General features: G+C 40.7%; 1 protein-coding gene across 2 annotated transcripts in view; it reads left to right on the top strand.

The window, feature by feature from the left end:
- LOC122780890 (zinc finger protein GLIS3) overlaps window positions 1-27,222 on the top strand; it is a 70,912-nt gene that overhangs the window by 13,655 nt on the left and 30,035 nt on the right. For both annotated transcript variants that reach the window (XM_044044269.1, XM_044044268.1), the window contains exons 3-4: window positions 17,936-18,113; window positions 19,278-20,811. In XM_044044269.1, the coding sequence (XP_043900204.1) occupies window positions 17,936-18,113; window positions 19,278-20,811 (1,712 nt within the window). The remainder of the gene's footprint in view (window positions 1-17,935; window positions 18,114-19,277; window positions 20,812-27,222) is intronic.

Genomic DNA, 27,222 nt, shown 5'->3' with positions numbered 1-27,222 from the left:
ACCCGCAATCCAACAAACGTCAGCATACCTTGTTAGTTATGTCCTTGATAGCTTTAGCTGTAAATGTAAATGCACAGTCTACCACAGTGCCCACATTAACAGGGCCAGATCTGTCACTTGACACAGAAATATGGCCAAATCTAAGCCACTGTAAAGATGCCAGTCTTCTACGAGCCTCAAAAGCTCTGAGCCATGAAGGACTTGAGCGAGTGAGGCAAAGCATCAGTATATGTACACTGCAGCCTGCCAAAGTACACTCATTTAACAGCACAAAAAGACTTGCACTGAGAGCCCACATGTTTATGTTAGGAATGATGTAAAATGGCTACAATTCATATTTCACATCAAATTTCTCTTTTAAAATGGCTTCTCTTAATTTTTTACTTGCAAGGAAACAAACATTTGCATTTCAAAGTTGCTCAAATAAAAATAAATGAAAAGCAAACCCTTTTATTGGTTTGGATACTGTATTGGAAAACAGGTCAGGGGCGAAGTGAATATTTTTTATGTTTCGTAAAAGAACTTCACAATCAATGCCAGGTAATGTGAAAGGCTTGACACATGGTACAGGCCAGAGCCCTTCGAAATTCCCTCTTTATTTAGCCCTTACACTCCCAGGCCAGGTGGAGCCAAACAACACACATGACACAGGCCGACATCCAAATGAAGAATGATTTCTTTATTTCTGCTTGTTATCGTATGATTAGGCTGCTTCTCACCACAGACTTTGTCCAAAAACCCTCTTGAGTTTACTCTTGGTATATTTGGGTGCGTTCATTCAAATTCAAAGGCAAAGTCGTTTTGTCAATGGGTGTTCCATTCACAGTTTAAAAGGAAACAAAAATGTAAATCAACATTTAAAAATGTGATAGTTACATTTTAAAGTAATGTAAGTGATTTAAATCCAGCTGCAGTGTTAGTCTTGTTGCAATTATCTCACTAATTCTCTTTAAGTAAAGTCCTCAGCAAAAAAAACAAAACATGAGGAACAATAAACAATCCTAGCAACATGAATAAAGCTTATATTGCGAAGACAATAATTGTCTAGTATTAGAACCACTACAAATATAGATGTCATATACAACTGTATAATATTGTATTCTCCGTGCCAGTATTAAATTACATTTTTTTTTTTTCAGTGAGAATCCTTATTTATTCTCAGTAAAAGCTTCACCGTTAATAGCAGTCTTAGTCTGCAGGCTGTAAATGATGTCTTCATTGTCCACTTTATTAGGTACACATGCTCAGCTGCTGGTTACTGTGAATATGTAATCAGCAGTGGCAACTAAGCCTACTAATAGGCTTGTTAAAAAAAAAAAAAAAGGGGCATCAGAATGGGAAAGAGAAAGGATTCAAATGATGTTGAACGTGGTGTGGTGGTTGATGCCAGACAGCTGTATCTGTATTATATGTGTAACACACTCCTGGAAAGTACACGCTTCTCTAGGTTTGTAAGGAGCAAGGATTAGAGTGCAATGACCGCAGCAACACCACAGGTTTCAATTAACTGCACTTTGCATTTTAGTTTGCAACATTATACAACATACAAAGAAATAAACATTTGCATAGAAAATAAAAAATGGGCCCTGTAAAGAAATTAAAATGTCTTATTTACTTGTCTCTAAGTTCAAGCTATTTTAAAGTCAGTCAAGTCAAGTTATTTCCGATCAGAGGAGTTCTGATCTGTTTGAGTTCAAAAGGTCAAGAATCGACGCGTCTAAAGGATCGTTGGAGTGCACTCTTTCTAACGTGTGTTCGAGTTGGTGCCGCCACAGGTGACTGGCACAATCCTACCACAAGCAGACGGTTTGTCTGATATTTCCGAGAAAGTGTAGATCCTGTAGCTGGCCATCTACTGGAATCTGCTGGAAGTTGTTGGAATCGTCCACAGAAATCTTTTCACTCCAACCTGACCTGTATTTAAAAAAAAAGGCCTTTAGTCTTTGTTCTCATTTATCATCATTTATCTCATCTCAAATTTCTCTTTTGTTGTACAACATTTTACCAGATTATAACATCAATTAAAGTACTGCTAAATGCAGTTACTATGAAAATTACTCAAAATTCTCAAATTAAATTACAGTAGAATTATTTGATTCTAACAGAATATATCCCTCACACATTCTAATGCAATACAAATAAACCAAAAATCAGTATTAAACAGTTTCAGCTTAACCAATATCACGGAAGACAACATAAACACTTCACATATTACACACTAAACCAATAAAATCAATATTCTGTGTTTCACTTATCAGTAACAGTAAACTTTTATCAAAATGGTATCAAATATTTTGTAATACAATAATTAATGGTGTAAACCCCTAATAATTTCACACATCAATTGTTCTAAAATAAAATACACCATCTTACTCTGAGGCTTGCTCTTTAAACATATAAAACCTTTAATACACATCACAGAAAAAAAAATAGCTGCCTGCCTTAGGCCAAATATAAGCCTTGTGCTTCTTGCAGTCTAAAATGGCTACCTGTAGACACAGTCATGACAGTCAGCTAATAAACGTGCTGTTTAATGCACATACAAGGTGCTTAAACGATTTAAATAAACACTCAACATGTAACACAGAAATGAATACCAAATACAACAGTCTCGCCGCAGCATCAGTGATTAATAGCCACAAATATCTCGCCGAGTCTGATATGCTCCACTACCGATGTCAGGGCCCGGGTCTCGAGCCCTACTCTCAAAAAAGTGGAGAAGCTTTGCTAACCCTAACCCGTCGTAATTATGTTTGCCGTTAACGCCAGAATTCTTACCCTTCCTGGGTCGAACCACAGAATAAGACTATGAACACAGCTGGTTTAGCTAAATTAAATGTTATCCATATTTTCTGAAGAAAACTATACCTCAAAGTTTCACTCCTTGCGTACGTGCTCTCTTGCTGCGACGGCAGGAAGTAAGATTTCCCGCGACTCGGCATCTAATTGGCTGTGGAATGACGTTTTGCTACCTGTTTGGTTAGCTGCTGCAATACGGGATATGCTGCCTTCATGTACACCTGGGAATTTTCAGCATTTAACGAATAAAATAAAAAACGAAACTAATGAAATAACTATTAATAATTATTAACTTTCTTCATCAATGGACATGCTAGTTAACCTGGTTTGTCACCCGGGTTACATATGTATTTCAGAAACTGCTGATTTTCTGGGATTTTCACACACAACCATGTCTACGGTTTAGAGAGAACGATCCAGAGAATATCCAGTTAGCGTGAGAGCTGAGGCACAAATGACTTGTTGATATTATAATAAAAAGGTTGTACAAAGGCTGTGTTGTACAAAGTAACATTCTGGGAACGTTCCCCTAACATCAGGGGAATGTTAGGAAAACCCTCCATATCAACCACAGGGGGGGCCTTCAGGGAACATTCCCGCAACCAAAAGGTAACGTTCTCAGAACGTTCTTGGAACCAAAACTTGTTAACTGGATAGACATTAGAGGTGAATGGACATTAATTCATTACCATGAAGGTGCACAAGTAAATCTCTGAACACACACCACATGCCAACAACCTTGAGGCAGCTGGTCTACAACAGTGGGGGACCACACCTGGTGCCAGCCCTGACACCTACTTAGGTGTCCTGTGTACCTATTAAAGTGGTGGGTGTATTTATTTCCCATTTTTGGACCTGTAATATCCTTATTCACCACATGCCTTTTGTCTCTTGCGTGTCCATATGCACTGGTGATGTTCTTAGCGTTATGTTGTTTACTGAAGATGCTAAGAGCTGTTAGACAGAGTGACAGCCATGTTGTAACTGAAATAGATTCACTCATGAGTCAAACCTCACATCTCACTCTGGCCAACACCACCAGCAGCGGGAGCAGAAATCATAATAAAAGGAGTCGTATTACAGCCATTAAACAAGTGAAGGAGAAACTCAGGGGGGGGGGCTGCACATCAAAAACGCTTACGCAGTGAGAATATATTTGCTCATAAAGCTCTTTGATGGTGGCCCAACACTGCCTGCTGGTGTCTGTGTAAATAGCTTTGTATTGACCTCCCACCACACAAGATTGAATGTGTTTCCATAGGTGTCACCTGGTCCCATTTTGGGTTTTTTGTTTTTTTTTACAGGCCTCTGTGCACCTTAGTCCCTGTAAGTGCAAGGGGTCAGGAGTCAAACTATCATTGCTCAAGCAGTGGCAAACCCTGGACTCTTCCTGAGGGTGTAGAGAGATGAGGGGTACACTATGAATTGTGGCCTCCTCCTCCTCCTCCTCCTCCTCTTCACAGCAGCCTGAGTCCTGTTTGATGTGAAGTGATATATAATGTCTGCAGGACTGTCTATCTCAAATTACCTACCCAGCATGTTCCTGTCCCTGTGTATGATCTGTGTTTGTGAGAGTGTGTGGGGTTGTCAGGGGGGTGGTCCGTGGTTAATAAGGGCTCCCCACACAATAAAGGAATGGTATTGCTGACTTCCTTAGGTATGTGTGGTTTGAAACTCAACTCAGGTTTGCTCAGTGGAAAACCTGGGGCCCTCTGTTCTTATTCTATAAATTTATGAAAACCCCAAAATCACGTGGTGCCCCCGAAGAGGAGGTCCCTCTCCTCCGCAGCTCTTTGTTTGTCATTTTTTTCAGCCATGTTTTTGAATTTTGGTTGCTGTGTGAGTTTGGCTCTCCAGCACACACATTGCCATTGAAATGAGTGTAATCATCATTTTTAAAACAAGCTGACTGTGCACATTTCAAGATGTTCATTTGAAGAACATCTTGGGGAGATTCTGATGACCTGAGCTCAGTTGGATTTGATTATTTTTTTGGACTTTGTAAAATGCACATTTTAAACGATGCATACTTTTATGAATTTATCCAAGACCCTCATGACACATTTATGGAGATATCTTGGAAAATGTGTTCATCAGAGCATATTTTGTTGACTCATCAGCTCCAAAAATGAATCATTTGGAGAAACCCTTTACACACACCCACTCACACACTCACACACATTTTCCTTCCTTCCAATCCTTTTAAGGATTCTCAGTGACTTCCACTCACTTTAAAAAAAAAAAAAAAAGCATTTTCCCTCACTAACATTAAACCACTATTCAAATCTTAGTCCTAATCTTAACCAGTTCCTCAGAAATTAGGTTCTGCCTCATTAGAACCAGGTTTTGTTCTCCATGAGGACTAGAAACAATCCTAAAGAGGTAATAAACACAAACGTAACCATCACAACTTCATGCATCAAAATTATCTTCATGACATTTATTGGTTTCTCCTTTTTCTTAAAAAAATAGTATACATAAATAAATGAACCATAATAAACTACAGTGAACTAAATCACAAACACACACAGGCAGTCAGCAGCAGTTTGGTCAAAAATACAATATATTTCTTTAAAAATGTGCAAATAAAGTCAAAATGAATAAATATTTGCAGGATAACCTAAACTTATTTTTACCTGAGTCCTAAAATCAGGTCTTAATTTTCCCAGAATGCCATTACATCCTTGCTGGTCAGCTGTTCCCTTGGGCTTGGTTACTATCTTGTCACTAACTGAGGTCATCTCACTTAATAAGACAATCTAATATCAGTGACAATCTCACTGATATTAATTTGCATCATCAGATTAGTACACTTTACCTTTATTGGGCTCGCTCACATAATTGGGCCTTTTTTGTTGTTGTCCTGTGCTCGAGGTAACATTTGAGCAGAATAGCTGACTGCATATGCAGACATATAAAGGGTTTCAAAACTGGTAATGTAACAACAGCAATAATATAATCAAAATACAAGTCTTCCCTCTTTGCCTCCGCTGTCAAAACAGATTGTGGGCTTTTGAAAAAGCCATTTTCCTCACAGAGCTACACTTTGTAACCGAGATAACCCCTAATCATCTCCAATGGCTAATATCCACTGTGGACACTGTGGTGAAACGCTGGCCTGAACTTAAACCGGAAACTTCAGAAGCCAAAGCAATTGCTATGCATGCTTTGAACATATCCTTTTCACAAAGTAGCATTTCATTTTTCTCCCTGAACTAAAACAACACAAACTAAAATAGAAGTAGGAAGTGATATTGGATTTCCAAAACATCTGGTTTGGTCCTTGCTTTAAACAACCAGCATCCCCTCTGTTTAGGTGAATAATCATTTTCAAATGTTGCTCCATTCAAATGTGATCTAATTAAACATTTAAATCCGACCGCTCAATGGGACCACCGACCGTTTTCCGCCAGACCTTTTTCCTCAACATTTCAGGTTTCTCTCCCCCACTGTTGTCTTGAAGCCATTACCATACGCTGCAAATTGATCACTTGTTTCACACAAGACGAACAAATCTCCAATCATCTCTGCAACTGTAATTGATGGCAGGAGGCAGCACGGGGGCGAGAATGTGTTTCGTGGAGATACTTGTGTAATGTGTAGCTGATTAACCTCTGTCATTTCCGAGGAATTTCCTGTCATCTGTGTCTAATCAAAATCTCTTGCTTAGTAAATATTGGGTGGAGTGGACCGAATGAAAAATGAAGACAGCGTGGAGTCATATTGGAATAGACTTTTGGGGGAATCAGGTGAATCTGTTTTCACTGGCATCGCCGCTCAGTTGCTGAGTAACGGTTACGTTCTGCCCAGTTTATGTCATGATGCTGGCAGCACAGATTGAGGAATGCAATGTCATACCAGCACTTTACAGTATGTCAACAACCTGGGCTTGAACTGCCGTGCCCAGAGGAGACTGCTCGAATTTTCAGGTAGTGCCTCAACAAGGTTTACATTCGAGAGACATGTCAAAATAACGTTGGGCTGGAAAAAGTTTGTACACATTCATATTTCACTCAAGATAAACTGTAATAGTTAGCGAACCTTTGTTTATGACTAAATGTCAGAGAAACTGGCACAACGACAGTCTCTGGATAGAAAATAATGGACGTAGCCAAGTGAAACAGAGGAAGTAGCAGTTTGCCACCAGGAGGCGACAACAAGAACTTTGAATGGAAGTCCGTATGAAGATGATCCTGAATTCTCGCTTGATTTGTGAGTTTGAGTTTGAGTTTTCATGATCAAGTTAGATAATGAATTTGTCAACTATGTTTCCATTTAAGTTTTCTCTGGGTCGTCCCTTTTCCTCCCACAGTCTAAAAACATGCAATAGAAAATAGAATGTACATTATAAACAGTATGGGCTTGATATTTACAGTACAAACAAGGATTGAACATGATATACATGTGTATTGCACTTGTGTAAAATTACAGTATACGTGACTCAAGTGAGTACTGGCTCATAGTGTGGCTTCAGTTTTTTAGTTATTGTTTAAACCTACCTGAATTTATTTCTGTTTTTCTCTATTATAGGTTATTTTACTCCCTGCTAAACCTTTTTTTATTCAGTTCATTAACTTCGCTGACCACTTTGACATTTGAATCTATGAACTTTTATAGTCGACAACATCCCACATTGTGTTAACTCATTTGCATTCAAAAAATAGGACAAATAAATTTGTGCTGCGATGTAATGTTTGTATTTTATTGCTGTGTCAAGTGGAATTAAATTCAACACGAGAATAAAGCCATCATTACAAATGACCTCTGTTTGACAGAAGTTATTTTTATATCCTAGTCATTTTTAGCAGTGCAGATTTATTATGCTATTATAGTAATTTTGGCAAAGAGAGGGTCATACCGATGTTTGACGAATGGATCTGATTTCACTACAGTTGCGGCGGGACGTCTCCTGTGTTTTGATACGACTTGAGTAGGCACACAGACAAAACACAGCTCCTGCACTAAATGTCCATGTTTATTTTTTACAACAGATTTATATACAGCGGGTATTCTCACGAGAGAGCACACAGACAAAAACACAGGCAAGTCACACTGAGGCATTTGTATACTCGGATTCTGGATCTAAAACCTTTCAAATAAACACTTAAGACTTCTCTAACTTTTTTTTTAAACACTCCCAGTGTTCCGTTGTTGTAGGAAACATTCAGTTGAGAAGTGTTTCAAATCTCACCTTTGACACTTTCTCTGAGGGTGTGGTGCTTCAGCTGCTCGTCAGTCCTAAAAACTGAGGACCGGCTACATTAACTGCCAGTATTTACGGCCGCCTCTCCAAACAGAGCAGCCTCTTGTGTGACTTTGAAGCACCTCCGGGTCCCTTGCCGAGGTCTCGGCGCTCTTGGCTTTGCTCTGGAGCCGTGTTGTTCCCCAGTCCCATAAAGGTGTCTGTCACCTTCCCAGACGTCTCTGTCACGTCTGCCAGGCAAGTGCAGCACATCTTGTCAGTCTGCCTTTACGTCAAGTCAGTCCATGTTCGTGACCGTGCTTTGTGCACTGTTGGCTGGCTTTTTTTTTTGCTATTTTTAGTTAAATTATAGGTTTTGGTTTGGCTGAGGGCTTCTTATAAAACGTTATGATTGTCTGTGAGTAATCCTGACAGTGTGCAGATTTGTGGCCAAAAAAACTTGTTATCACAGTGATTGTCGGGATAGAGTTGTGGCTTCAGAGTGGTTTGTTGACTGTGCACATTTTTGGTATATTAACATATGTTTTGAGACAGTTTGACTTGACTATCTCTTGTGCTTATTTTTTTGTGACAATCCATCATCGTTTCCCCAGAGGTCGGTGCATGGGCAGAGCTTCAGTGGACTATGAGTTCCTTTCTTTTGATTTCAACTTCTGGTTTCTGTATGCTGAGATCAGGTATCGTTATGTGGTTGTTCAGTTGTGGTGCCTTGTCTTCCTGATTATCAGAGAGTAATATTTATTAAAAGTTGTGCTCACTGCAGAATAAAATTTACATTTATATGCAGCAGTGTATATGCAAGTATGTTTCTTTGGATGTACTGTACTGTAAATCACATCTGGTACAGAGTAAAAAAATCTTTTTAGCTAAGAATGTAGATGTTTATTAAGGCATTTTTTTCAATGGAAAGCAGCAACAGAAATACTTAAAATCAGTTTTAAAAGCTTTCTTTCAAACGTGGGTTTGAGCAGGGAGGTCCCTGTGAGGGGGGAAAATCTCACAAAGACCTCCAGGGTCAAAACCAGTTGGTCCCTTTTTTTATGACTGTTTTCACAGCGGTGACAAAATGTTTACAACATAGTCTTATAAACATCACTGAGCTAATCTATTTTGCTGTTACACAGATCTCTGCCATTGATTCTGCAGTGTGAGAATGTGTGAACTGTATTATAAAACGTTATTAAACATCCTGATTTGTGCTAAATTTTCACTAAATAGAAACTCTTCGTAACTTGTGTGTGTGGCTGACGTTAGTGTGGCTCTCTCCTGTGTTTTCTGCAGTCAGACTATTCTTTTCTTCATGCTGTTGCGTTGCATGTGCCCTCATTAAATGATGGTCAGGAAGCCATCACCAGTGACAAGGTGCTACCACCAGGTGGTGACATGCACAAGTGTAAAGTTTTAATTATGTTAATGAGTAGGGAAAGCAGAGGAAATGATTGGATGTGGCAGTGGGTAAGAAGTTGTGGGAGGTGATCAGTGAGTGCATCTTCCTCTGTAAAAGTATGTGTGAGAGGATGTGTCATGAGAGAGTGTGTGTGTGTGTGTGAGACTGTGAGAGTGTATGTGTGCTTGAGCATGCATGTGGAGTGACATAATCCCACAACATTCTCTCTTGTGTTTAGTGTTTGACTTAACAGCACCACTCTTAAATCCAAGTGGTGAAGTGGCTGCTCTGTGAGACCTCGACTGGCACCAGGCCTGGCACAGCGCTAGAGTGGGTGGAGTGGGTTGGTGGAGTTGGGGATGGGAGGACTGTCGACTGCCAACTATTTGTTTGTGTTCATGACTGTGGTTAGTATTTCTCCATTTAAAAGACTCGGTATAATGAGGACGCCTGCTCCCCACAACATGTGTCCTTCTCTCCGAAAAGCAGGGGAGCTAATCATTTACCGACCGCTGCATTCATCAGTATGACTTAAAGCTGTGTAGCCACTTAGTGCGAACAACCAGTCATATCCACAAAGACGCTCGCTTGGACAGCTGAGCTCGTAGCTTATTCTCTGCCGTTATAATCATTTTCTGCGATGCTGTGACCGTGTTGGAGCTAAAGTAAGATATTTCAGTGCTGTGCCCAGAAACAGTCGAGGCTCACAGCTGAATGCCTGTGGAGGCACATGAGTCGCTCTGATTCACTCTGAGGGGTTTTTTCTTCTTCTTTGTGTTCGACTTCATAACAGCTAATCTGAGGTTATTGTGTGACCAGGCTCTCCATGAGAAAATAGTGAGGAACAAAGATACCTGGTTGAGAGTGGCTAAAATCAGCCAGAACAAATTGATTTTATCCTCATGAAAGTTCTCATGTCTGCTGGTACCGGTAATCCTGCTATGAAAACACTGACATTTCTCTGCTCCAACAGTAATTTAATAGAAGTTTTTTTCTTCTTCTTCTTCTTCCTTTGCGCCGCACCTGCTTTAAGAGTAGCTTTCGCTGTAGACGTTGTTATTTTTCATTTATTTATGCCCCCAGGTTTTTCAATCATCCATCTATTACTAAGCAAACAAATAAGTTCCGGGCCTATGCCGCAGACACAAATATAGACATGAGTTATGAGATTCAGAGAAGCTGGGAAAGGCTTTGGACCTTAATACGCAACATCTGCACAAGACAAGACACACAACCCGAGCGTCCCGCTACAAAGTCCTGCAGCCGGCTGTTGCACACTTGTATGTGTTTGACCTGTCTAATGTAAAAAAGAGCGAGAAAAGTGAGGGGGGAGAAGTGTAGCAGGTGAAGGGTGTTGGGCTGAACGGGAATAAAATGATCATTATTAACTGCTTAAGTGCTGAATGTTATGATTTATGGAGCCAAAGTGGGGCCAGTTGAGGTGTCACGTTGGATTTCCAGAGGCATCTGTCTTGCGGTTTTGGCAGGTTGTTTTTCCCTGGGTTCAGATGTTTGCATCACACTCCTGACAACCCATTTTCCCTTCCCAATACCCCCTCCTCAACGGCATTGTCCCGCTCCTTTAAGTAGAGTACACCTCTGATCGCTCCCTCTTTCCTCTCTGTAAACCATCTATCCATCTGCACATCTGCTTTTCATTGAGGCCTGCATGTCTCTGAAGACTTGAACACATTAAACACTGGCACAAGCACAGTCCCACTCTGGCACTTAACACAACGCTTAGGTGACTTAAAAGGGAGAGGCGAGAATTATAGAAAATGAAGTGTCACCGAAATAAAAAATCACCCCAGATTACCACCAATTACAGTTAATAACGGTGTCCAGACCATCTGCTGATCAGATGGAGCACTGTGGAGAAATAATGATACCAGAGAGAGAGGGAGAAGGAGAGAGATTCATTGAAGAAGACAGCGACATAGACTTTCAACTATGTGATGATGTGGTTTGATCTTTTCAGTACAGTACGGACTGGAATGCTTTGTATGGCATGGTAGTCATAAATGCGTATCTTGGAATAATAGCCGTGTTGTTTCAGTGGGGTTAAGTTCTGCTAGATTGGAGACATGTGTCTGCTCAGCTTTATTAGTCATTTATTAGTCACTGAGGTCAGGCAAGAGTTTTGAGCCAAGGCACAACATTGCTGAACTTGAACATGACTCCGATCATCAGCCCCTGAAGCAGCGTGAATAGGTGTACGATTACAGCACAATCTAACTGACCGTGATCCCCAATGTCAAACGCATCCAGTATGCGAAGCGTGTTCGACAATCAATGTAATCACCGTCACAATGACCGCAACCTTCCACTGAAGAGTTGTACCATCAGAATTATCTTATTGTTCTGCCGCCACGGTCACAGTGGCCGCATTAGTCGGCAGGAAAAGGATTAGAAAGCACTTTACACTCGCAGATACGATGCGTCTGAGGTTTTATGGCTTCGGGCGCTGTTTTCCTAAAGGATTTTGACGAGCAAGCAGCGTGACAAATGGATGACATCACAGCAGACATGTTGGAGAGGTGATTGGAGCCTTGTTTCTCTCCACAGCCTCCGCCAAAAAATAATCACACGTCTCCCAGAACAAGCTCTCAAATAACCACGTTTATCCATTTATAATTGCACTCTTGTTTCAAGCATTAGTTTATGCATTCATGCGCGACGAGGCATGAAAACTGGCGTACTGCTGCTTTAATACGACTTCTCCTGTGCATCTCGGTGAGCTCCTCGGTTTACTGTCATCCTGCAGTAGTGCTCACTGAAAGGAACGTGCTACTTAAATTATACAGGAGAGAAGAGGAGGCGGCGTGGGCAATAGATATCATGTGATGACATTAATGGAACAGAAGAGAGCCCTCTTTGATGTAACACAGTATTATTAGACTCCATGTTACCAACAGTGGATGAGCTACTTCTTCCAAAAAATGATTTTTCTCTTTCAGTTTTTAAGCGGCAGATAACAATCAAGTTCTTATTCATGCCTGAGTGTTTAATTGGCGATGCTGACATCAGTGGCTCTTTGTGCGGATGAGCCAGCACATCTGTACGTGGTCTCTGTACAGAACACAACATTTGCCCCTGGTGCTTCTGGCCTCGTCCAGCCTCTTTCTTACTCTCTCTCTCCCTCTCTCTGTCTGTGTCTCTGCCCCTGCGCTCCTGATCTCACGCCCTTACAACGTCACTCGTAATTGGGTCTGAATGCTTGCAACTGTGTATATCACAGCAACATCCCACCCTGCTTGTTCCAAGATGCTCACAAGCTTTTATACTCAACTCACTTAATCGTGCCTTTTGGGGAACAAACAAAAGTTGTGTTTACATTCTGGGATTTTTACGAAAAAGATCATTTAACAATAGAGGTATCTTTGTTTGCTTGTTGCCTTCTGTACCTTTGTGGTCATTTTATTAGTGGAAATTGGATAAATATGTTTGTATAAATGTACTGTTGCTTTAAAATAAAAAGCAAAGAATAATAATTCATATTTACTTTAAGGAAGGGCCAAAATGGCACCGTAGATCCCCGACGTGCTTTGGAAAAAGAGGGGTGACCTCAGGAATTCTTACACACTGAACCTTTAAGAAACATGTTTATACATTTGAAGAAATGTTGACAAAGAAAATGGATTGGAACAAATTTACAAAATTTCCCTCATCTCTACAGTTTAAAAAAAAAAAAGTTTACTGGCTCTGAATGTATTTATTTAGCCTTTATTTAACCAGGTAGAAACCATTGAGATCAAAATCTCTTTTCCAAGGGTGACCTGGCCAAGAGGTCATCAACACAGGTCACAGTAAATATTAGAGATTTAGGAGACAGGTTACAAACAATAATTTGTACAAAAACAACAATGTAGCAGTAAAATTGAACATCCAGTATGTTTTGTTCTTTGTTTTTGCGTCTCTGTCTTTATCTGTTTGACATTTTGTTACTTTTAATAAGTCAGTGTGTGTCGCAAACATCTCCTCCTTTAAATCAAACTCAGCAGCACCCCATCACACAGAAATTGCGTGTGTGGGTGGTATTTTCCCCCACACTCTCCTCCTGTTTTACGTTTCACCTCAGTCCCTGATGCTGTCTTTGGCTTCCACCTCCTGATCAGACCAGGGCTCCTGTAAGGTTGCAATGTTCAATGCTGTATTACCATGGCATATTGAGTTTAAACTAAATTGACTGTTGGGTTCCATCCAAGCCACCGTATGGTGAGGAGCCCGTTTCTTTAACCAGAGCGTGACTGATTCTGTAAATATAGTAACGCTCTAAATCACCTCAGTGCTAACTCTCTGCGGGAAAGGGATGAAGCCCTCAAACACTAATTTAACACTCATTCAGGAGGTCTCTTTGATTGAGATACTGTCGTTGAATCTACGCGACCGCTTGCAAACCCAGTGCAACAGCCATCAAAACACAAGGTTTTTATTGGGGACTCCTTCCACCTACCTGTTTCTATTGGAGCGAGTAAATAAAAAGCGCTGCGAGAAAGGTTTCAGTGACACTGATTGTCCCTCTCCAGAGAGTTCATGATTCTACCAGCAGCTGTCACGCAAACTCTGACACACAGTTCAAGCACATGTGAAAGTCAGATGCTGGCATGACGTTAAAAATCCAGATGTATTTGTGTCTTTGCCTGAAAGACAATAACAAGAAAATCTTCTTCCAAACAAATGGGACCATGAGCTGCTGGAGTTGTGTAGTTTTTGCTTCGGCATGTGTCTGTGAAAGCGTTTGCATGTAAGTGAACATTTACTTCAGTTCCATGAAGAATTCCAGCGGAAAGTCAACTCACACCATACCATATCGTATCGTTTTACATGATAAAAAAAAAAAAGAAGAAGACACATCGCAATGGTTTTCTCCATGAATCTGGTGTTAGCGGTTTACACTGAAAAAAACAGTAAAATAAGCACTGTTTGCAGTGAAAAAAAAAAAAGTTTTGTTTTATGCTTAAAAAAGGATAATCTTGGCAAGCAAGTGTTAAACTAGAAAAATAATCTATGTCTTAGAAAAAATATCCAACTTTACTACAGCTTAGTACCAGTAACAAGCTAAAACAGCAAGTTGTATAAAAGGATCGGTGTATGTGCAAATATAAAACATTATAACGTCAGCTTAATCAAGAAAAGAAAGATTAATTTTAAGTTAAGTATCGCAAGCAAAGATATTATGTTACGTAAGAAATGTTGAAACATTGTTCTGTCTAGTTTTTGCCGTTTTCTCCTCATATTAAGGCACATTATAGTCTGAAAGTGCCTAGATATATAGATTAAGGTAATTATTAAGGTATTCTAGCCAAACAAAATTTGCTTACCCCATTAAAAAAGAACATATTACTCAATTTAAAAATATTTGGCGAATTTCTAGAATAACTGTTTTTACACAGATCTGAGTTACACATTCATTGTAATGAAGGAAAGGTTTCAGCGAACGCTGTCGAATAAGGAAAGATTATATTTCATGGTTTTATTTTGCAGTAAAAGTACACAAACAGGGTGAGTTAACTATACAGGAACAGCAGCAACGAGATGCATTCAAGAAACCACGTAACTCTCATCACCATGAGCCACCAAATTCACATGCAATGACTCCACTAACAAACATCCTACTGCTGCTGCTGCTGCTAGGTTGTAGCAGTAGATGTAAAAGTATAGAGAAGCACTTAAAAAACGTTGTTCAGTTGCGTGTTTGTGTAAATGTCAATATGCATTCAAATATCCTGGAACATCATGATTAAATGTAAGCTTATAATCTTCCACACATTTATCAAGTGCATACAAACACAACACTGAATGAATGGATGAATGAATGAAATCTAATGCTGCTACTTTTATGCTGGAAGTATAATGTTTGGGAAATATGTTTCCCGTCATATGTAATTGTTGTTTCATTTATTTTCATGGCCAAAAAATAAATTAAGTTAATAGATAGGTTAAATTAATCCTTATCAAAAATCCCTTTGTCCATAACAACATGTGTATTTGGTCAAAGTCGTGATACTGGGCAGGGAAGGTTGGGATTTATTTTGAGCGTTTTAATACACTGATGAGATAGCTGTCCTTAATCAGTTACATATCTGTATACAGTATATAATATAAGGATGTTTCTGTTCTCCGAACCCCTTTTAACTTTTAACTTGACAGCATATGTGCCCAGGTTTTATGTCGTTAAAACACATGCAGCTGCACAAGAACTTTTCCTGTTTATCATAGTTTAAAACCTGGTCTGGAACTATCTGATTATAGAATAAGTAAACCAGATTGTGAATTGTGAATGTGTCCAGGTGTTTACTGCCAGTATTCAGTAGTAGTCATTTGTGAATTGTTTCTTCTGACTCCTTTTGGACCCGAACACTGAGAGCTACTGTGGTTCGATTGCCAGCTCTAATATCACTTGTATTTTGTAATAGAGTGCAACCTTTGTAAAGTAATTTCTCAAAATGAAGACATATTAAAGTGCTTATTTCCAAAAATAAAAACATTGTGAAGAAGAACAATGGTGGCTTTATCAGCCTGCTTTAGTAAAACAATTTACAGACAGGGAATCATTGTGTGGGATCATCTCTGACTTCTCTCTGTGCTTAACTCATTTACATGCTGAGCGTTTCCTGGCATTCTGCACTGCACAACAGAGCATTACGCTTTGAAAAAAGTCTTCTAATCTCTTCAGTTACATTCACTGTGCTGCCTGGTGTGGCTCTGATGTGAGTGTGAGAGTGAGCATGTGCATTCATTCAAAGCTGCGTTGAAGTGCCAGTCCGTCCACTGCCATACAATGATGATTGCATTTGGTTGTTTGTGCTCTTGTGTGCATGCAAATGGACAGTCATGTCCTAATTAAAAGATATGTGACCATGTTAGTCATCTTTATGTCACTTCTTCTGGCCATCTTGACTGAATTACTCGTGACTGGAGGCAGGGAAACACTTGGCGTCACATCAGTTCTGGGCCTTGAAACTTTCATACAGTAACACAGTTGTGCTTGTTAATTGCTGGGGATGCCCGGCCAACAAACTGTAAGGCCAGAACAATCCAGAATTTGATAAACACAATGGTTTGTATTGTTTGAAAACAGACCAGAGGTAAAAGTTAACGGCTTTGAGGGAAACCAGCGCTGTTCTTTCAGTCCCCTGGCCACACTCGTGTGTTTGTGTTGCTCGCTTTGCCTTTTCTCTTCTTCTTTGTGTTTCCGCTTTGACCCGCAACAAGACAAATGCAGAGGAGACTGTGGATACATCAGCGAGTGGAGGGATGTGTATATAGATGGTCCTAAAACTGGGGATAACATGGCTCACAAAGTTCCCTTGTTTTCGCTTGTCTTTTGTTCACTCTTGTGACCTTTTCTCCCAGAAAAACACTCTCACTCTTCCCTGCACTCTTCCTGTTTATTCTCCCTCTCCATCTGTTATTCATGTTGTAATATCTTTTGTTAATCTTTTTCTTTTAAGCCTCTTTATGTGGAATATTTTCACATTTTGTGTTCTCCTTCACACACCTTTGGATGAGTTTAGTAATAATTGGGTCTTTGTGTGCTATAACATTGTCAATAATATTGTTAGAAGATAATTAAATTTGAGAAATTGAGTTAGGGATGTTGGGAGAAGGGTGCGTGGCCACCTCCTAATGAGTGTGTGCAGATATTAGCTTTCCTCTCACAAGTATGTCCTCATGCGCTGAGCTCCACTCCTGCTTTATTTTTCTTTCTCGTTCTTATTTCAATAACATCATTTAATTTAATTTTATATAAAATGTGAGACAAAAAAATATTAAAATATGCTTCATTTTGCAGGCAAGATTAAACTATCTGTAGTTTATAGAAAAAGAGACAATATTGACACCACAGTTACCTTTATTTTTTTTATATTTGAGTATCGTGGTGGTCCTTAAATTACTATAAGGTATTTACACCACACTTGAATGGTTAATCTATTAGCCTAAATTAATAATTCACTAATTCATTAAGATAACTGTTTCACGAAAGGGTTGATCGCTTAAAATTAGAGGAATGGATGGTACATTTAAAGAGCCACTATGTAATTTAACAGCATGATTAATAAAACAGTTTCACTTTCATTGGCTGAACCTTCCGGACATATTTGTTTGAATTGGTTTGTTTTTCCGAAATGGACACATCACCATTTATTTACAGTTCCTCAACTACTCCAGCAATAATATTTGGCAATAAGTCTCTCCGTCGTCATTTTTATTGTCACCAGTCGGACTTTGCCAAAGAGCTTTTCATATATCACTGGATACTCGTGTTGAGGCAGCTAAGCTATTCCTCAAGAGAATATTTATAATCTAATAGGATTTCAACATGTCACTGATGGCACGGATCCCATTGTAAACTGATTATCCTTCCAAGACTGTAAGTTGATAACTGAGTGCAATTTGCTTAGCCAGCTTTGAGGTCACAGCTCTCCCTGCTAAAACAACACTAACAAATGACAAGAGCACAAATGTAGTCTGTGTAATGTGTATCAAACATGTTCTTATCATTTCTAAAAAATATGCTCATGTTCTCTTTGGTCCTTTTCCAGTGAATGGTGCCTTCTGCTCAGAGAAGGATGTTGACGCTGAGGACACACTAATGCGATGTGGCCAGAACCTGCCACTGCCGATGGGGGGTCATTCAGGGGGGACTTACCCCCAGAGCCTCCACTGCGACAGACCGACCCCCGACCTCCATCTGCAGGACGGCCCTCACCAAGACACAAGGTAACCTGTCAGTGTTATTCCTGTTTTAGTTTAGTGTTAGTTTCCTGTTTGGTATAGCATTACTAACAACATGCAGGTACAATGTGTTTTTCATTATCCTTGCTATTGTGAGTTAAATGCACACATACAGTTAACGGTTTCAAAGCTTTACCTGGTCTCATAAAACACACGGGAGGGGTCCACAGTACAATGTTTATGTTGCATTAATGGGATTCTGCTTTTGTGCAGTCGTTGACTACTGTTGGTCAAGTCACAGAGAATTTCCCCGTGAATATCAATGAGGTGCTGTTTACCCCTTTTTGTCTTTCCTCTAACCTCTGTTGCACCTGGACAGACGTTCACTCTTCGCATATTGTTTCTCGATATTTCCCCCATAGCCAAACAGGAAATGGTATTCCTGAATAGAGAAAGAAGGAGGGGGGTGGTGGGGGTCACGTCTTTATTAACAACAATGATGACAAAGTCTGCCAGTGACTCTCTCCATTCCACATTAGCGTTAGCTCTGTTTTTCTCCCAATGTGCTCAGGGGAAGGGACAAAGACGATTCCTTCATGAGACAGCAGGAGAAAGGAGAGCTCTTCTCACATCACTCAGGGGCTTTGGACAAAATCCATAATGAGCCAACTGACAGGAATGATTATGTAGGAGATCACAGCAACGCATGGAGAAATCTGACCTGGGTTCCCCATTCAGCAGGGAAAAGATTCCCACCATAATACACAGTATTGTAAATGCTGACCCTTCATGAGCTGCAATTATGCCACCAAAACAGGTGACTCTCTATTTATCTCCAATGTTGGGTTGGGTTTAACCCCTTTGTGTCATCAAAGCCCATCAGACGGACACTCTAGCCAGTGGCCTCTCTGTCTCAGTAGCCGATGACCACACCCACTCTCTATTCTTAGTCATAAATGCCCATTCATATCCTCCTACTACGAGAAGATCCTGTTTCATTTATTCACAAACACATTTTCGATGACCAGCAGTAAGTGGTGTCCAACTTCACCTTATGTCACTATATGTAAACCTTGGCCTATGGTGGATGAAATATTAGACTGATATAGAATGACTCTGCTACTGCTGCTGTTGGGAAGGATGACCAGTCTGTAATTAGCCTTTGAACTAAAAAGTGCTCATTCCTGTTTGTGTGTTTTCTCATTTCAGATCCTCCTCTGTCTTCCACAGGACTCTGCCAGGAGCCTCACATGGACTGAGCTGTGGCAGTGCCAGCACGGCACGCTCCTCTCTGCCTTACCTAATCAAACAGGAGAATTCAATGGGCTATAAAACCCCCAGCACAGGGTCAGGGGTTCATAGCTCATCTCAGGCCCGTTATCAGATTTGTAGAACAGGGGAAGGTTTGGGGGCGCCAAGGGACGTGACAGTCGTAGGTCCACATGTTAGCAACAACGGCAGTAGCATATGTACAGCAGGCGGCGTCGGAAGTGCTGTGTTAAGTGACGCAGTTCAACCGTTTAATAATGAAGATGGCTCCTCCCCACTGGCTTTGTCTCCTACTGGCTCCCATCATTCAGCACGGCTGCCCAGTGCGAACAGTCTGAAGAGACGCTGCCTGTCCCTGGCCTCACAGTCTATTGCTGCTGCTGGAACTGGCAGCGTTGCTGCGACAAGTTCACCATCAGCTTCTGGCGCCGCTTCCGAGGACATCAATATCACCGCCATCACCTGCTCCTCCTCCCAGATGTCGATGGTGGCCTGTGTCAACGGGTTACGTACTAATCTCTCACCCAGCCACGCCAGCAGTGCCAGCTTCTCCTCCTCCTCCTCCTCCTCTTCTACATCCCCACCCTCTAACTCCTGTTCACAAGAAGCCCAACAGAGGCCCCAAGCTCACGGCAGCCCCCAACAAACTACGGGACAGGAGAGCTGTCAGCTGTCCTCACCTGCCTCCTGCCTTTTATCTCTTTCCTGCTGCTCCACGTCCTCCTCGTCAGTGTCATCAGTGGAACCAGAGCAGGGCCAGGGGCAGAGCCAGGGGCCGTGTGAGGAGCAGGGGTCCATGCTGCAGGGGTGTGGAGCTAGAGGAACAGCTGGGGGAGGAGTGGGAGGCTCGGATGGGCTTGGGATGTTGATGAGTGGGGCTCTGATGTCTGGGTCGCTGACTTCGGGGCCTGAAGCTGGGGTTCTTCTGGATGGGGGCCAGAAATCTGGAGCTGTCCTCAAGCAGGAGCCTCTTGATGACTTCTCTCCCAGTGAAGATGAACTCTTTCAGCAGCACTATCACCATCATTTAAGTGGTCGTAGTGGGCACCTTCGTCACCCACATCACCCCCCTCGATCTGCCATGCCTCCGCCCTACCACCTGCACCAATACGTGGGGCCCAGCCCTGGGGGCCTGTTGCACAGCCTGAGCCAGCAAACAGCTTCAGCTTCCTCTCTAGGACACAAACAAACCTCTGGATGCTCGTCTGGGTCCATAGTCCCAGAACAGGAGGAGGCCGTTGGAGGTACGCTGGGGGAAAGGCAGGTGTGTCGCTGGATTGACTGTAGCGCTGCGTATGAGCAGCAGGAGGAGCTTGTGAGGCATATTGAGAAAGTTCACATCGACCAGCGCAAAGGCGAAGACTTCACCTGTTTCTGGGCTGGCTGCATTCGCCGATACAAGCCCTTCAATGCGCGGTACAAGCTGCTCATTCACATGAGGGTCCACTCTGGAGAGAAACCCAACAAGTGTATGGTGAGTCACCATAAACCACACATAACCAACCAACCAAGTGGTTACATGCATTCACAATACTCACATTCAGCCTTGTTAAAAACTGTCCTATAAAGTTCTGAAAGTATTAGGTGATATTTATTGTTTCAATATGAGTCTAGTTTGTCCCATAACTGCAGCCATCTGTTAAAAGATGTGATTTTAAAAGAACATTTCACAAAGTAACACAGTGTGTGTAGATGAGTTTTCCTCAGAAAGACTGGACCTGCTTCATTGCTGATTACTTTTCAACAGAAACTCTTATTTTTGTTTGGGTTGAGATCCAGTTATGATTGTAATTTCTGTATTTAGTGGAAGACGTGAAAGGGGAGGAAAAAAATCCCACTAAAGATCTGAGCTGCTGTAAGGGTAGCACTACCTTGTTAGTATAAATAGATTTGTGGTTATATTCTTTTCAGGTAAGGCTCCAATTCCACAAGTCAACACACTAATCAATGTCAAGCTGTCATTTCCCCACGTCCTTTAGCAAATGGAAAAAGCCCTCCAACCTTAAGAATGACTTAGTCCAAATACACAATTAGTCCACAATTTGTGTAGGGCAATGCAATGTTTATTTTCACAAGCACTCTGTTTTTGAGAAGGGTTTCAGATCATGAAAAGCCAACACATATGGTTAACATAACCAAACAATGCCTACACTTGATCCATTTAAATGGGAGCTTTAACTGTTTAGCTGTCCCACAAGTATTAAGTGAATTGGCTTCATGTCCAAGCCAAACATGAAGAGAAATGTAGTAGTCTGGAGATGAAGCCACAGAGGGCGAGACGGTAACATTTGCTAGTCTTGCTCAATTCACGGCTTCACCTAAAGCTCCTGTCAGATGTGTTCCTCCTCAAGTTCAGGAACCCGTCCAAATCCTAATTACTGAAAAACAGGCTCTGCAATATTGTTACAACACCTGTTTTATCTCAAGACTTATTTTTTTTATTTTTCTTTAAAAGAAAAAAATTAGGTTTATTTTCTCTACATACCTTGTACAACAGTGGTTTTGACAATTTGGTAAAGCTGGAAACTTTGAGTAGGAAGTTGTATTTTCTTGCACTTTTCAACAGTGATGAATATAAAAATCATCTTGCTTCTGAGTGATTCTGGTACGCAAGAGCAAAAGGACACAAAATCAGCAGTTTTTGCGTCAATCCAGGGTAGCTACAGTGAACCTGCCCCAGCTGTTAATTATTCTTCAGGTGTGTTGTGTTAAAAGCTCTCTGTTGTTGCTTTTTGGAACTTTTCTTTTCCTTGTATGTCTTCACTCCATTTAAGAATTGAGTAACATTTGGTTGACGCGTGTCCACAGGTAAATGTGTCACTGTGACGATGTATGTTTGTGTGTTTGGAGATGTTTGCCATATGTGAGGGATAGAACAATTCGGCCCAGTGTGGACAAGCCACTGGACTCTGTCTGCAGACATGAGGCGCAGCCTAACCTAATCACGCACACACACACACACACACACACACACACAAAAACAAACTTATTTTTATGTCTTAGTGAGGACACATCAAAGACAGAATGCCTGGAACCCTGGAAAAGCCCTTATAGGTCAAAATGGGTTTGTACGTTTTTTTTTTTTTTGGTCCTCACAAAGCTATAGAAACATGTACACACACTCACACACAGAGCCGTGCAGCCATGTGAACACGGGAATGTTGTTCTCACAATAGGAAGTATTGATTCCTTGTACAGGTTGTTGGGCTGTAACATGCCGGCTTTTCCGACAGAACGCAAACAGAAATGTGAAATGTTTTCAAGCTTGAATCAACACATCAAATCAGTTGTTGATCCGGGACTTGAGCAGATAAACCTGGAGGACCAGAGAAAATAAACATTCCCTCTATGTGTATTTGTAGCTGTGTTTGTGTTTGTATACAGCACCAATCTAAGCAAGCACTCCGCACTTATAGGAAACTCTGCATGCAAAGAGTTTGCCTGCTCGTGTGTTTCACCTGTGTCCATCCCAAGTACTTTTTTTTGTCTGCACTTTGTTAAGTAGCAGTAATATCTCCTGTGCTCATGCAATAGACAAAGACATTGAAGAATGTGAGGTATGTGTGGAGGAAACAGATGAGACATTCTGTTTTAGGACCAAATGCCCTTGAAAACCCAGAGCTAATCCTTTTATTATCTTTCCTGCAGCAGATTCCAGTGGTTGCTCATGAAGTAGAGTACATCCAAACATAATACCCTCCCATGCGCAGTACTCGTATCACATCCGTATAACAATATAAACAATTTCTTTTTAATAATTCACTCTTGTTATACGTATTTGTGTGGGTTAAAAGTTCTGCTGCCTCTTTCCTCTCCTTCCCAATTAAATCAGGCCCCGGGCAGTTGTATAAGGCAGGCAAGCAATGACAGACACAAGGGTGAAGAGGAAACAACATAATCTCTCTGCAATATCCTGTTGTCTTTCATGCCTAATTCACTTGTTGTTTTAGATTATTACTTTTCCCCCCATAAATATTAAAAATATATCCAGCAAGAGTAGCCCTGACATGGCCCGAGACTTTGATATTGTTCTGCTTCATCAGAGTCTGACCCAGCAGATTTGAAGTGTCTGCGGGCTGCAGGTCACTGAATATCGTCCCAGAGCATCGGGGCTGTGGAAAAGACAGAACGTTTGCATGGTGCAGTAACTTCAGGCAGGAAAACGGTGCTTTATTTGATTTGTGTGGCAAAACAGTCACGGTCAGATATCAGGAAAACATATTATTTAAATTGTATTAGAGGTGGTTATGTTGTTGTTGGAGGAGGAAGAATTCAGTCAGCGGCTCAAGGCGTGAAACATGACCCTTTTTATGTTACGTAGGTGACCATAATTGTGTCGTAATTGTAATAATTTATGTCATTAAGTCTGGAGATAAAGATGTTTTCCCAGTCTGACATGCCCAAAGTAATATACACAGTTTGTATTTGTCTCTCCCAGACAAAATTATTATATATTATAAAAACTGAACAAAAGTCCTTCACAAATCAGAAGGGTGACATATTTGAATGTCACTCTCATGTTAGTGTTAAGGCGAGACGTACTGTAGGCAGGAGATCTTTTCACAATGATAAAACGCAGCCAGCATTAGTTGACGGTGCCTAGACAAGCACAAAAACACACACACACACAGTCACCGACACACTCAGTCCAACCACTTGCTGAAGGAAAGTTGGATGAGGAGATACGTTGGAAAAAAAGAGTAGATCATGGAATTTCCTTCTTTCTTTTTTTTTTTCACCGGTGTGAAACCGGCAAACATACATAAGCATAAACTTAGATTTACAGGACTGATTTTTGGAAGAGAGTAGAAAAATACCTCAGCAGCAGACGCTAAAACAGCCGATGTGAAGATGCCGTGCGTTCTCAGGGGTTAATAGAGTATTTTATGTGCAATCAGCTCATATGCTGTGGATGAAACGGGCAGTGCCATTAGCTAATTAAAACTGAGGTTCAGTCAGCAGCACATGACCTGACTTTTCCTCTGAATGCTGTCTGAAACTGGATCTGTCTCCGGGCACTGGGTGCAGGTGGTGATTGATCATGTGTTTGTGCCCGTCTGAGCTTCTGGACAGTTTAGATGCCATGATCTCTGAGTCTGGGGTTGTGAAGCTAGACTACTACCTCAAGAAAGCGTTATTCTGTTATTCTGTTATTCTGTTATTCTGTTCAGGAAAATAAAAAAGAAGCGTGTCATTCCTCAGTAGGGTTGCAAATTCTGTGTGATCTCCTTGAGAAAAAGTTGTTGGTTAACAATTAATTCTAAACATTAGTGGCATGTTAACTGTTGTTAAGTCAGGCTGCCGAGAAACACTCTCTCTGATGACACGGATGTTCATGGGAAACACAGATATTAATCTGACTAACCCGGGGAAATGGGCCATGTTTGCTTTCCATTAGTCAACAGGGTTTACATCCAACGGAAACAGTGTGTTGCAGAGGAAAACTAGCGATCCACAAGGAGTAGAATCAAATAAACTTGCCGCCCAGATTTGCGATGGCAGCAACGCTTTGTTCTGGCAAAGGTGCAGCTCATAGCTTCACTTTTTTTCCCATATACTTTGACTTCTCCTGTTGCTAATTACATGATTGTGTTGGTTATAATGTACCTAAAAGTGATACTTGAGTAAAAGTAGCTTACCAGAAAAGGACTTTGGTAGAAGTTGAAGTCACTATTTATAATATTACTGAAGTAAAAGTCTTTAAGTATGTGAAGTTTGCTGTACTTAAGTATTAAAAGTCATTTTCTGATGAAGTATGAGAAAAGTGAGTCTTTAGGATTGAGCCACGGTAGCCCAGTGGTCGGGCCAGTTGTTTTTCACCTGGAAGGTTTTGGGTTCAATCCCTGACTCTGCTAGTCTGGACAAGAAAAGCGCTATATAAATACGGACTATTACCATGTCTTCTTCTTCTTCTTCTTCTGATTTTATTTGGTAGTAATGAGTAATAAAGACAGTTAGAGGAAATGCAGTGGAGTAAAAATAAAGGTTGCTAGAAATATAAATAATTAAGTAAACAACATAATTGTACTTTGATAAATTACAACAGCATGTAAGGTCCAGTGAAATGACACACATGCAAAACTAAACAGTTGATGAATACATTCTTCATCTTCATTTATCAACAAATGGTTAATCGTCATCATCCTTTGTCCTTAGTTGTTAAAAGAATGGAAGACACTGTACTTTTTGCACCCAACAGCGACATTTATGCAACTCAGGCATGCAGAGAAAACCAAAGTATTGCACATCAGTGAGGCCAACTTGTTCCTCGGGCTACACACACACACATTTACTCCAGTGCAAAAGAGGACAGGTCTGAATATGGTTCATTTAAAGTAATCAGAGTCAGCAGGCGAGAAGGGGTATTGAATCAGTATGTCGGTAGTAACTGCACGCTGAAGCAGAGCTCTTAAAGTCTGTCAAATTGGCACAAACACAAAGACCTTATCAGGCTCACATAAGCACCTGGCACAGATCAACTTATTGCACTTTATCTGAGGGTCCTGTGCCTCTGCTCTCCATTAAATCATTTCCAGAATTAGCTTTGTCAGTCATTCCCCAGGCAAATGAGTTCATCAGGTAGCTAGATAGTCTAATTTCTTACTACAAACCCATAATCCAATCCCGTGGTTATCCTCTGCCTTCCTGTCAGTTCTGCTGCACTGCTTGGCAGCGCGGTCGTCATGCTAATAGTAACACAACACTGTCCATATGTGATATTGGTATGATGAAACTGCTGGCAGAGGGAATCTGCAACTGATGTTTTGGATATGAATGAAAGCCCTGGATGGATGTGTTCCTTGTTGAGGAGGCCAGGCCAGTATCATGTCAGGCTGGAAAAGTTTTCCAGTCAATCTTTCACAGTAATGTGGTTCAGTATTCCCCAACTGCCCAACATCATCCCAGTTTTACTCACTCTTTCTCCCCCACTATCTATGGTTCAGAGGAGAATTAAGGACCGTTATGATACTTAACTCCATCTGCACGGCCACAACATGCACCTCAGTAACATCTACCACTTCTTTGTTGTTGATATTGAATATAGATCATTAACAAAGCTGCGGGTTACCATGGTGTCATTGACTCTTCATATCAAATACAACATTTTAACCCGACTTTCAAGGTCTCTATTTATCTCTGTTGTAATGTAACAAAGTATAATATAATATAATATATCACTGTACTTAAGTATGTACTTTATTTGCTTTATTACTATATTATTTACTCGCAGAGTCAGGAATTGAACCCAGCGCGTACTTACTTTTACTTCTAAAAAAAAGTAAATTTTATATTAGAAAATTACTTTTGATACTTAAAAGCACATGTGTCAAACTGGTGGCCCGGGGGCCACATGTGGCCCTCCAATCACTTACATGCGGCCTGCCCACCACTGTGCGAGGTGATGGAATAGAGACAGAATATAAGACTAAATGTATTTTTTCGGTTGTAATCATTGCTTTATTAAATGAAATTACATATATTTAAGCTGTTTTAATCACACTTATCCTCGTCATTATTTGCTAAATTTTCTATTTAATTCTCCGTTTTTGTGCATCATAAATATGTTTTTATTGCGAATCATTTTATATCAAAACAAGCACTTTTACTTTGCAATTCTGTCTAATATCATAATGAATATCTTAGGCTCTAAATAGTTGTTTTTTCCACTTTTTTTCCTCCATGTCGGCCTCCGCTTGACCAGACTAGATGCTCATTAGCACCCAGGTCATTTGAGTCTGACACCCCTGCTTTAAAGTGTCATATACTTTAAGACTTTTACTTAAGTGATATTATAAAAAGTGACTTCAAGCTCTACCAAAGTCCTTTTCTGGTAAGTTACTCAAGCATAAGGTACTTTATACAAGACTGTTAGAATGTGGTTTTA

Source organism: Solea senegalensis, linkage group LG14, assembly GCF_019176455.1.
Source record: "Solea senegalensis isolate Sse05_10M linkage group LG14, IFAPA_SoseM_1, whole genome shotgun sequence".
NCBI classification, from domain to species: Eukaryota; Metazoa; Chordata; class Actinopteri; order Pleuronectiformes; family Soleidae; genus Solea; species Solea senegalensis.
This window is presented reverse-complemented; position numbering and strand designations above follow the sequence as displayed.